Raw genomic sequence first — 13518 nt, 5'->3', positions numbered from 1 at the left:
CATGAATACTGCAAGAACTGGGGCTGAATCAAGGACTATAAAATAGTAGAAAAAAGGGCAAAAGAACATTATTACTGCTGGGTCATTAGTGAAGAAAAATATCTCACTATGAATAATAAAAGATAATATAAAAAAAGTTGGGAATCATGCAAGACAAAACAGAGAGAGGATGGGCTGCTAAAGACAGAGACAGTTCATAAGGCTGAGCAGACACAACACTAACTTACAAAAGCACCTGTCTATACAACTCTCAGCTGACTTCAACCCAGGGTACGGTGGCCCAAAGGGGACTTTATTAAAATGATATTGTAAACATGAAAATGAAAAATGTAATTCCTCAAAATAATTCTAATATTCCACATATGTATGTGTTATTTGAGTAAATTTTAAAATGCAAAAATCCAATTTTCATTTTCATTCTCGCGTACTCATACGGGCATTCTGTGACATTATCAAAATGAAAAAGGAAAAGATGTTGGACCGTTGATTTTTTAAATCTTACCCCTCTGTACAGTTGACAATGTTCAAATTTCTAATCAAATTTGAAAATCTAAATGCAATATAAACGATGTAACCTTATTTTCTACTTACGCTAGCAATATTCAAGTCAAAATGAAAATACAATTTTCTGATATTAATTTGAAAATGAAATGTCAAAAAGCCATTCCAATTTTGTTTTAATAGAACGACGATGAGTATGTAACAATAAAAATGTCAATTTCGTTTATTTTATTATTATTTTCAAGTTGACATTAACATTATAATAAAGTCCCTAATGGGCTTCCATACATTGATGTAGGTGTCTGCCTCTATCAAACACACACTCTATTAAAACTCCAGTAAAAGTCAAATTGTAGGTTTGGCTGAAAAAAGAGAGTGAGGCGGAGGCAGAAGATGAGTAATGAGTAAAGGACTGTAAGAACAATAGAAACAGTCGTTCTCAGATAAAGGTCAGGTTTCTGGGCAATAGATCCAACATGCCTCCTCTCCTCATCCACCATTGTATTGTCTGTCACCATCCAATTAAGAGACCCACCCCTTCATATCAAATTAACGAGGATGATGTGAGAAGATGCCCCCCACCTCCGTCACCAGAGACCACCCCTTCTCGCACTGGCCCTCCCGTAACCCCCTGACCTCCGTTGCCATGGACACGCTGGGAGGAAAAGGACCGGGGCGTGAGAGGTCACTGGTGAATTGTCGCCACATTACTTCTGCTCACCTATTCCAGGTCCTAAAATAAAACCAGCATCACATCCTCTCTGGCCTTCCCTACACTCCGCTGGCTCACCATCCCCTCCCTTCTCTTCATGCATTCGTTAGAGGGACGGCTCAGTTTCTCTAGAAACAAGCCGCTTTCCAACATATACATTCATGGATGCCTGTTTATGTCTTTGAGTGAAGTTTGTTTGTTGTTTATTAGGATGCCCTAAATGTGCCAGTAGGGAAATAGCTGTTTATCTTAAACTGAGGGTTTAAAACTTTGTACTTGTTGGCTTTCTGTTAAAAAAAAATATCTTAGCATTATTAAAAGTACATAGAAAGGTTATCATCCTTTACATGACATTACATTGTAATCACTGGAACAGGAAGTGGATGAGGCGCGTAATAACTTCCTGAAAATGTCATAATGCCTTAAAATGTAATAAAACCCAATAATGTAATGACCTGACCAATATTTTAATAAAAATGGCTGATTTGTAATATAATTTTTCCGGAACTTGCCAAAACAACTAAGGCAGTGGACTCACAGAACGTTTAGCGGAGCATTCTTAACGCAAAGTAGGCTCGGGCCATATGACCACATTATCGTTCAACGTGATTCTTTTTTAGGGGTACTTTTGTACTATAATGGTCCTAACATGTTCACGATAACAGAATGATATGCACCGTCTGCTATGAATTTTGCGGTATATTCAGTCTCTATTTTTCAACGACATGCTATCATGTTGTGTTATTGTGGTTCTATAAATGGAATCTCTGGTGCTGGTTGACCTCCCATTCATACAGCTGCTTGCCTCCATTTGTGTTTTTTGACCACATTAAAAGTGTATGAATTTTTTGAAAGGATAAACACCAGCAGATATGGATTTAAGAAAGATAAATACATTTTGACTTTTGGACAAAGGACTGAGACGCTTACAGAGACAAGGACATAGCGTGTGTAGCTCGCTGTGTGTGTTTGAGAGACAGGAGAGGACTATTGCACACTATGATTCTAAAATGTATTAATGATAATGATTTGAATATCAGCATTATGAATGAAGCTGTACAGCCCTAGATGCCCGAACTCCAGCAGGAGAGATGTCTGCCTATAATATGGATCTGCAACACATGTGCTTCCACTCCATAGATATTTATGTATATTTGCGTCTCTCACCGTTTACTTTGGGGGCGACAATTTTGTATATCTTTGTCTTTTTAAAGCAGCATTGTCAGTCGGGGCAATTTGGTCTGGTGTAACTTGGCATGCACTTAACACACCAGTCATTGGCTCCTGGTGTTCTTCACCACTGTTTTTGGTAACAAGCCAACCAGCTTTGAAAGTAGTTTCTTTTTAAATAAGTGCTGTGAGGTGGATCTAATTTATGCAGAGTGCTTCATATGGATTTGGAAAAGTGACTCATAAATATTTGCAAACGTAACTGATAAATATTTAAAGTAAGTTTAAAGAAACTTGAAAAGTGTGAAATTTGAGGATGGAATTTGGTGTGGTGGTAGGCGGTAGAATGAGTGTTTATTCAAATGAAACAATCTCAGAGGTTTAGAGGAGAAAATGACACTATGGTGGAATAAATTCGACGAGCAGGCTGAGACGGAGAAACAGACGGATAGACAGGCGGAAAAAACAAGGAGGCGCGAAGAGATGTGTGTGTGAAGCTTCATTCAGACACAGAAAGGAACAGCATGTGCCACGAGGTGAGGTGTTGAGATGAAAGAGGAAGAAGAGGAAGAAAAAGAAAAAAAACCTCTGAAGTCTCCCGTCTTCCCATCCTGCCCTGAGAGCATCCTGCCCATCTGGCCCCGAAGCGGGAGAAGGACAGACAATGAAATGAGGTGTAGGACCAGAGGACGCCCTGAAAGCTTCAGGCGTTTGTTCCCGCCAACTTTGTTCCGTTTCACTTTTCTTTGGAAGTGCCTTGCTTTCGGCTTTTTTTTCCCTCCTTTCCCCTCCCTCCTTCTTCCTTTCCTGTATCCTCCTCTCCTCACCTTCCGTACTGTGACATTTAGAAACCTCCCACCAAAAAAAAAGGCTTCCTTTGCTCTCTTTCTTTATTTTCAATTCCATCACCCTCACTATCTGGCAGTCTCTGCTGTCAACATTAACATTAGCATTAAGCCTCTCTCTCTCTCTCTCTCTCTCTCTGTCTCTCTCTCTCTCTCTCTCTGGACCCCATTTTCCAGCTCAGCGTCTGGGTACAGATAATACGGAAACACCGTCACCTTATCTGCTCAGAAATGACACACTGGGCTCACGCCGTGTCAAGCGGCGCCTCGTCCTGCTCCTATCTGATCACCAGACGGAAAATAAAAAAGTGCCCTGCTGAGCCCTGAGTGTAAGACACAGCCCCTGGATCTTTAATGGAATGTGTGCGTGAAATCTCCCTATCTTTGTCAGTTCTCACTGCCAGCGTTAGTATAATGAAGGAAGCACAGAGATAATCTGTCAGTGGATTTTGTTGACTGCAGCAGGAGGCCGAAGTCCTGCCGAGTCATGTGAGGCTGTGGTGTCGGATCAGGACATGAGTGTAACGGTAACACTTTATAACAACCATCAGCAATACTACCAATCATAGTTATTTTACTGTTAGCAAACAATGAAACCATAGTTAATAATGTTTAGTAAGGCTATAACTAATGCTATTTTACCAGCTTATTGCTAAACATATAACATTTTACATGATTACAAAATGATTCGTAAACCTTTAAGAAATCGTTTGTAAAACATCTATAAACTCTGCGGAGCTGTTAATGGTTGTAAACTGTCCATAAACATTATCTGGACGGCTTTTATTAAGTTGCAACTGACATTATTATGATTATAATACTTTGTAGTTAATTCATATTTTGTAAAGTATCTATATAAACATTATTTAAATCGATTGAAATAGTTAATAAATAGTTTCTGGTTCATCGATCTATTTAATGTTTATAGAAGTTTTACAAATCATTTGGTAATCATTAACAAATACTTAATATGTTAAATAAAATACTATGTGTGCAACAATAAACTGTTATTAAAAAGTGAACTAATCTAATCAGAATGTAAATGTTATTGTCTCTTATCAGCTATGTTACAATATATCATTCATAAATTAATTATTTCATGTTTCACAAACTCGTGATAAAATAACATGAACTGTAATTGTATGTGTTACTAATAATTATCAAACATTGTAAGTTATCATTCCATTATTTGTTAACAGTGAATAACTCTTCACTATTAATCTAACATTTATAAATGATGGTAAAAATAAAGTGTTACCTTTGTAACTTCCTGTCATTTAAAAAATAAGAGTACGCTGCTCAACCAAACCACAAACTCAGCAGAATTCACCCGTCATTTGGGTGGACAGAATGTAGGATATGAACTGAGCCCTCCCCGCCCCTCCTACCTGCGAGCACAGGTCCTGGGGCTTCCCCCCCATGCCGTGGGGCATCTCCCGGCAGCGCGTGGACAGGTTGAGGATGGCCGTGGCCGCCATGTGGGCGGCCTCCATGTCGTGGCTGTAGTCGAAGCTGCTCTTGCTGCAGGTGCTGCTGGCGCTGCTGCCCCCGCCCCCTCGGCCTCCTCCCGTGCCCCCTCCTCCGCCTCCACAGCTCAGGCTGCTGCTGCTGCTGCTGGGAGCGTAGGTGCTGCTGGTGCTGCTGGCCGAGCTGGAGGTCTTGCAGTAACGCTTGGCTGGGGGGGGGGGGTCGCGTTCAAGACATTGGAAATGAAAAGAGGGCCGCGTGCATTTTGATCGATGCTTACGTGTGTTATATATGGATTGTTTTCCCATTCATAAAAGGTGAATGAAGTGGAGGTGGGTTTACCCGTCAGTGTACCCCTAATGAAGTGTGTTTATGGGTTTCTGTGCCAAACACTGCCCACATTTTAGGATTTCTAAAAGATATCTTGAACAAATTTAAGAAGAAGAAGATTGCTTTCTCTGTCAAACTTTTATAATTTTTAGATGCATAGTCTATAAGATTTGGTATTTTAATTGACACTCTAATCCAAATCTAAAATAATATCCCACATCAGAGGATTCAACGACATAATCTTTGTGACCCTGAAATGTATTTCCTTGATGCAGCCCAAAGGAATCTGCATCATGTTGTATGCACACATGAGTTAACTCAATCTGGATCAACAGTTGAGACAATGGGAGAGGAATGAAGAAGTAGACATGAAATCGTACCGTCGTATCCTTTGGGGGAGGAGTCTCTCTGCCCGTGGACTTTGGGTGCGATGGCCCGTTTCCCGTATACTTGGTGGTTGTTACTGCCGTCGAAGGCGCTGTAGTCGAAGCTGGTCTTGGAGTACTTCTCCAGCTCCTTGGCCAGGTTGGAGCGGGGCGTGCTGGTGGAAACATTGTTCTTGTAACCATACTGTGGATAGTCCAGTTGTTTGACAAAGCACATAGGCCTGGAAAATAAATGACGAGGGGCAGGAAGTTGGACCGAGGCACTCAATATTGCCCAGGGGAAGGAGAGGGCAAAAAAAAAAAGGGCAGATGCAGGGGAAGGGGCAGCCTGTTAATACTCCAGGATTAGAACATGGAGGATGATGCTGGGAGATGGTACAGTAGAGGTGGGGCATCTCTTTTATACACCATAGCATGGATGTTTTCTTCCTCTTGCTTGATAAAAAAAAAAGCGGCTACAAGTGTTTTTCATGCCTAGTCAATACAAAAGGGTCAAAATTGAATTTCCACATTCCTTTTATTACACTTGCATACTTGTGATGTGCTTTTATCATCTGATATGCATTTATGTCCTCCATCTAAGACCAGGAAGAAATGGAAATGTATGATCGCGTGCTGTTGATGTTCAGTTTGATAAAAGCATTGAGAGAAGCTCTGCCTTCGCTGTGATGAATGAGGCCAATTTTGTTCGAATCTAATAAAACAATCTGCCTTCAATAGTGAGCCTGGAAATAAAATAACATGCCGTCTCTTGGAAGTATTCTCGCGGGACAGGAGAACGTAAAACAAAAAGAGGGGAGACCTTAAGAATCTCAACGGCTTCAGAGAATGCAGAGAAAGAAACGGAGCAACACATTCTAACGTGACTGAGAAACACTTCTCTACGTGGTAAGTATTACATCACATTACATCCAGTGCACCGGAATACAAAATACAGCACCTATTTTAACACCTTGCGAAAATAGACCACATTGAATATGCACTGGAAGCTGTAGCATGACATATTATATCCCGTATTTTCCCATAACAGAGCGTGATGTACTTGAGAGTGAAGAGTGAATACTACCTTAAGACACGGTCAGAGGCCTGGTTGGACTTGGGGACGTCGCAGCCCTGGTGCTTGTCTTGGACTTTGGCCAGCTTCTCGGCTGCAGCGATGGGACATCCTGACAGACTGAAATGAGAAAGCCACTTTAGTTGCACACTGGAACTTACATCTGGATGTCACATTGAACACACATGCTGTAAAAGGTCTGGCTCGTTAAGAGTTCATGCCAGCCAGTGCACATCTATCAATCTCAACGTCTTCCAGTTTAGTAATTCCTGACTGTAGTTCGGAAAGCATTTGCCTGTTGCTTGATCTAAAATCCTTCACTTTCATCACTTTTATTCGAGCTAATATTTGCTTTGGAAGAAACGTGCTGCAGCCTCAGGGACGCTAAATTCAAAGAATATTAAAAAACACATTTCAAATATTTAAAACTTATGAAAAGCCCAAAACAAATACAACAACGCAAATGTGCTGCAGGGAGCCAAAATAAATGCATGAACATCAAACACGCTGCAAATGCAGAACCGAAAAAAACCTGCAACAGCAAAGCACCTCATATCCAGTCAACACAACAGAAGTTCTCCAGGCCATAGGGGAGCATCTGGCCTTAGTCTTTTACAACAGCATGTTCATCTGTTATTGTAAAAGGAAAAGTACAAACTAAATATGGACCTTTTTATATTGTCTCCCGACTCCACTTTCCAACTTCATATGAAGAATCTGACTGGATATGCAGTGTTTGCATTTGTTTTGGTGGTGTGTGTGTAACTTTGCATTGTTTCTGTAACAGCAGCGTGTTTGCTGTTAATGCGGTTGTCTCGTCATTCTGCTGCACCTTCTTATTTTCATTTTACAGCAGGTTTGACGTTGTTGTTGTAGTAGTTTTGGGTGTTTTTGAATTGCCGTCGTCTCTGAAGCTGCAGCACGTCTCTCCCAATGGAAATGTTTACGGCTGTTGCAGCGAGTAAGCCCTCATCGGCCACCGTACCTTTAACACTTAAAAATAATGATACAATTGGCAACAGCTTGCATGTTTCTGGTTGAACGGTTTGAAGTAATTCTCTGAATAGATATTCCCCTATGGACAAACGCACACACAAAGTGCAGTTGTTTCTTTCAAACAAACACACACACACACACACACACACACACACACACACACACACACACACACACACACACACTCTCACAAACACTTGGGATCTACACATACAGTATATGTTCCAATAACATTTTCTGGCTGTAAGACGTATTCCTGACAACGAACTGACCAAATGTGACAAAAGTTCATGTAGTTATCCTTAACCCCGATCATTCTCCATCCAGCCTGTCAACCGCAGTGTGTCGGGTCGCGGTGAAAAAAATCATCTTTGACAATGGCCTGAAGCCAGTGTAGAGCTGAGCTCATGAACACCTGTCATCAGACGTGCGTGACTGTGTGCAGGTGCAAGAGCGTGCATCGGGTTGGGAAGTGTGCGGTGGCATATGGAGGTTTATATCGGCTCTTCCTCGTGAAGGTGAAAGTTTACCGCGCGTGTCCATGTGCGTGTCTATTTTGCGGCCGTCGCCGAGCGCGGCACGGAGGCATGCTGGTCCTCAGGTCTGCACCTCTCCTGTCACCCCGGCTGAGCGGCAGAGAGGTGCTAATGGCTGCTGCTGTGCCCCGACTCCCTGAGCATCTGCTGCGGGGTGACACTCCTCTCTCACTGTCACCTCGCCCCGTCTGACAGCGCCGGCAACGGTGCCCCCTGCTATTTCGGTTTCTCCCTCCAAAACCTGCACCTGATGGATGCCGTTTTTCTTTTTTTCAGCCCAGAGCTGATAAATGATTTATGCTGCGGAGGGTGTGAATTGCTGCATTCTAATCAGTCTCGGTTACACCGTGGGGATTGTTAAGCAGCTGAACTACTTTAATTATTCCCTTCCCCCCGACATAAGAAGCAAGACTTGTCCACACACCCAAAGTAATGTGTTGCAGAGACAAAAAAGAATGGTTTTGACAATAACTAAACAGAAAAATTATGGGGGGGGGGGGGGGGAGAACAGAGGATAAAAAATGATATTCCCAAAAAATAATCCCATGGTGAAAAAAAGGAGGGTGCAACATGGACAGTGCCATATATGGGCAGGCTGTCACTTACCTTCGGTGGGAGTTTCTGTTGCTATTGACATGGCCGCGTCCCGTGCAGCCAGGCGTAGGACACTTAAGAACATTCTCATACATAGCCACGACTTTACGCAGACAGGAGACAGGAGACAGGAGTGAAAGACAGGGAAGGTTAGGAGCCCCTTACAATCACGCACGAGCTCTATTAGTGTGTGAGGAGCTTGGCATTACAAACATCATTAAGAAATGAGCCTGTGTGAACCCAAATGACCCCTCCTTCATTTTAATGAACACTAGTTTGAGAGGGCAGGCGAGGTTTCCCACCATATTGCTTCCACTTATCTGGCCTTTCAAATTAGTATTCATGGAATAGGGACAGTCATGAATAAAAATATGTCATTTGAGTTTAACAGGACAGAGCCGGCACGAGACGGAAATGGAGGGACATTTTGGGCATGCAGAGAGCAGAGCGGCCAACGGTTAGCAATCATGCAAAACAGCAGCCTTGAAATCAATGGAGGACGCATGGAATACAGCTCCTTGATAGACTGAGCTTTGTTATCAGCCGTACGTTGTTAGGGTAGATAGCGCGCTCTTCAATACCATTTACCATTAAAACAGTCCATAACTGTCTCAGATCCCCTCGGCAACCAGCCAATTAGATTAATGATCTATGGATGTCCGAGAGGAGCCGTCGGAGAACCGCGGGCGCCGGGAAGGGGTCGTCTCCAAATCAGCGGCGCGCGCGGGGCCAAACCCCATCGGCACCAGCTTCATCATTATCACCCCCTTAAACTTTAACCCCTCATCATCCTCCTTCCCTCACATACTAATTGCCGTTCGGTGCAGGTAATTGGACAAAAGCCTGCCACCTCGACATGCCACAAGCCAATACATTATGCATATCCCAGTTTTGCCTTGTCCTCTGCAAAGACACACACACATAGAGAGGCGAGAAATGAAAGCAGTGGGCCTGGATCAGTGGGTGCGGACCGAACTGTCGGGATGCTGAGAAAAGAATGAACCGAGGGAGCAGTGTGGCTCCAAGTGCGTCGCATGTTACAAAGGTAATTCACTTTAAAGACAAAAGCAAAGATTCCCATGTGAGCCGATTCATATTTTAGCATTGCACAGAAAAGAGCCACAATGAGCAAACAGGAATAGGAATTAATGAATTTGAGATATGATTTAATCGTCAGTTTTCACATTTCCCAAGGAACAGTCTGGTTGCACTGTGTGATTTGCCAATTAAATGAAGCCACTGCATTAATAATACATTGTCCATTCAGTACAGCAAACGTGTTAATAGGGGAGAGACTTGCCCAGTGATGCTGATAGGCTTTCAATGTAATGAGTCCCCGGGACCCACAGGTGGTCATTTGAATAGGTCCACAATCAAATATGTGTTTTTGGACAAATTGCATTGTTAAACATGTGTTTGATGTTGGTTATCTATTATTATTATTATTATAATAGTATTATTATTATATAAAAAGAACATCTGAAAGTGTGATTTAATCCATTTCAATTTAAATGAGACACTGTATAAATGTAATTGTTAATAGCAATCTGCTTATCTTCTTTCTCTCTGAGAAGAGTTCACACCTACTACTAGTGGTGTAACGGATCCCACCGGTGAAACGTGGATTATTTACAGTTTATTAACCATCATTGTGTGAAATAAGAGTTTTACTGACCGTCGTTATTGCCCGATAATCAGTAAAAATATGCGACCAGGAGATCAGCATTAATGCTTTCTAGTCGCTGATCTCTGATGATGCTACACTGTGAACAACAAATCTGTGCAGAGATCAGCAGGAGGAAAGCTAGTAACGTTAGCAGCACCGGAGCTAACCGCTAACGTGGAGGTTCCTTTGAGTTACATTATCATCTTATACATTAAAGTGCCTATTCCGCAAAAAACAAGGATTGGGCGAAGGTTAATTATAACGTTATCATGATGTGTTCAATGTAATCTAGTAAAATGTAGTTTTGGTGAGAAACTTGAATAAATCCAGCTATTTGAAGGAGATGTTTTCACAACATAAATAGATATTAGAGATGAATAATGAGCTGTTTAACTTCCTAACACCAGCTCTAAGCAGCTTGTAATACATCATTAAAACTACTATTTGTTTTTATTAATAAAAATATAATCATTTATTTTCTTGTAATTTGACTTGTGTATTTTTATGCAAATAGCCACAATAGATGCCTACAACAAAGTACAAGGATAATATTTGTCATTTTTGATGGTTTACTCTGACTTCAGAACAGTGGAAAGGATTGTTCCAGACGGCTCATCGACTATCAGCGGCAAACATAAATGTGATCAGGAATCTTTCTAAGTTGTATTTGCGCCCTTTCTGTCCTGCTGATCCGATCTGTGACTCTGAACCTCGACACCATCCAAACGGTGAGTTGTGTGATCCGCTGCACCCTTACCTTCCACCGCACCAAATTCAAATGTAATACTTTCAAGTATACTTTTTGAAATCCACATGAACCACTCTTCACATCGGCATAAATTAGATCCACCAATTATTATTTTAAAAAAGAAAATACCTCAATTTTAAAGCTGCCTTCCCTGTTATTCCTGTTATTTCCTACACCAGGGGCACTGCCAGGAGGTGAGCTTTCATTCAAACTAAATTATGACTGGTGTGTTAACTGCATGCCAAATTTCAACATTGGCTACTTATACTTGCTATATATCTGATTCTGTTTATGTTAGAGCCCCTGAAATTTGGCACAACAACCAATCAAATAATATATTTTGATCAGGAAATATGTATATACTTTGAGGGACCGCCTGGTCATCTGCTTGTACCGTTCAATCATTGTTATCTGTTGTGCACCATGTTGTCTGCACCCCTACCACATGTCATGGCTGTAGGAGTTCTGTGTCTAAAGATATTGAAACCTACAAAATGTGTTTTTTAGGGGGTGAAAATGACAACATTCCCAGGGTACAAACAACTCAAAATTCTGCAAAAATATATTACAGAACTCATTTCTTTTGGGTCTCAAACAGTATATACATACGGTTAGAACAAAATCTAAAATGTAAACAAAAACCTCCATTTGATTTGACAGAGAGTGACCCCACAGGCAGTCTGTATGAGACTATTGACCACTTATGGACAGGAACCTGGTGACTGGCTGGTAATGCAGTGACCTCAGGAAACCTCAAGCCAACCAAAGCAGGTCACCTTTGAACAGCGACATTACGTCTGTGTGTGTTTCACTCTCAAGTGTCCTTTTGAAGGAGGAGGAGGACTGAAGATGATCCAGAGGAGAACTCTGTGTGATACAAAGCATCCTGTGCAGTAGTGGTGGTATCATTTCCCCCAAAAAGTCAGCCCCATCAACACAATTGAGGCACTGGCGGAGGAACAGAGACATCGTATTCCAAAATCTCCAGTGACAATCAATTCAAGCCCATTCCAAATTCCATTTTGGGGCTCTGGATCCCAGTGAAGGTCAACTGCTCTGAGTCCTTTCACATGTCTGGGAGAGAAGCACTCCTCAGGTTAGAGCCAGACTCATCTGTGACACTGCTGGACTTTACAAACCTGGCTTTAACGGCGACTGATTTCTTTGCCATTATTAAAACCCTCTTGTATTTTGATTGCGGTCTGGGTCCCGACCGATCATAACTTGATTTTCACGCTGCAGTCAATGAAATGTGTAAATGGGCTTTTATTGAGAAGTTTGCACAAGGTGAACGATACTAAATAGCCGGGGTGAGATCTCAAAAGGGAAAAACTCACTATTCATTCCAAGGCTAATGTTTATTGTCACTTCACTTGATCCGTGGCTCGGAGATATGATACAGTCCGTCTATTCAACAGAACTTAATTAACCAAAGACTACAAATAAATGAATGGGGTTTATGACATGGGTGGCTGTGGCAGGCTCAGTGTTATCAAGGTCTGAGAGCACTCTCAGCTTTAGGTTGGAGATATAAAATGTTCAGGCTCAAATATTGTTACAACTCTACACAAATGAATGGAGTGCAAAAGCATGGCAACCTTTTCTCATCATTCAAACCATGCTGTGAAGAAGCATGCAACCCCGCACATCCCCTACGATGATGAAACCAACAACAGTGGATGGGATTATCATACGCTCTCCATCACTGTCAGCCAATCTAGTGGAGGAGAAAGTCTCATGCAGTCAAGTAAGTCGCAGACTGACACTTCTTGACCATCCCATCAACTGCTGCGTCGCTGCTACTGACGCATCACCGAGGCCTCATCTCCCACCTCATCACCACGGCACACTAGGCAGGCAATCCGCAAGCAAAACCACGGCCCCATGCAAAAAGGTCACAAGAGAAGTGCAGCCCGTCTGACCCCTCACTGTACCCCCCACCCCACCCCCCTCCCAGGCTGAAATATCAAACACAGTCGCACGACGGCGAGCACAGTGCACACACAACGAGCCAGACACGCAGCAGGGATCGCGGGGAACATGCCGATTTCCTGCACATCAAAGAACGTGAAGGCCACCGGTTGGGTGAATGAGCCCAACCGGTTGTTTTGGCTGGGCGTGTGGCCGGAGCACTTACTTTCTGGTGGCACCCTGTCTTTGTGCGGACAGCCGGACAGGCTCCGGTGGTGGGGGTACAGGCCCGTGACGTGACCAGTGCCGTCGCAGCCCGGTGTCGGACACCTGCTCTCCTTCTTGTCCGCACGCGAGGCGTCTGTGGGCAGAGAGTCATATTGAGGTGATCACACGTGACGAAATGCCGGAGTGATGCATCACGGTAGCACATGTGGAGGCTGGCACTGTGGCAGCCAGACAACATCAGAGCTTTAAGAGGCAAAGAAACAGCTCTCCCCGATGTTAAGTTAGTCACAAGGGAGTTACAGTGGCATAGGTGAATAAAGACCTCCACACACCGGCACCACACCAATATGCAAAATACTCGCCTAAACTATTCA

General features: G+C 42.7%; 1 protein-coding gene across 1 annotated transcript in view; it reads right to left on the bottom strand.

Moving 5' to 3' along the window:
• Positions 1-13518, bottom strand: part of myt1lb (myelin transcription factor 1-like, b) — a 37492-nt gene that overhangs the window by 13607 nt on the left and 10367 nt on the right. The window contains exons 2-6 of the mRNA XM_031876842.1: positions 13143-13277; positions 8604-8694; positions 6478-6585; positions 5406-5632; positions 4617-4903 (exon numbers count right to left, since the gene is read on the bottom strand). Of these exons, the coding sequence (XP_031732702.1) occupies positions 4617-4903; positions 5406-5632; positions 6478-6585; positions 8604-8694; positions 13143-13277 (848 nt within the window). The remainder of the gene's footprint in view (positions 1-4616; positions 4904-5405; positions 5633-6477; positions 6586-8603; positions 8695-13142; positions 13278-13518) is intronic.

The sequence above is a fragment of the Anarrhichthys ocellatus genome, unplaced genomic scaffold (assembly GCF_004355925.1).
Source record: "Anarrhichthys ocellatus isolate YVR2014 unplaced genomic scaffold, GSC_Weel_1.0 scaffold117, whole genome shotgun sequence".
NCBI lineage: Eukaryota > Metazoa > Chordata > Actinopteri > Perciformes > Anarhichadidae > Anarrhichthys > Anarrhichthys ocellatus.
The sequence above is the reverse complement of the archived record's forward strand: the minus strand, read 5'-3'. Positions and strand labels throughout refer to the sequence as shown.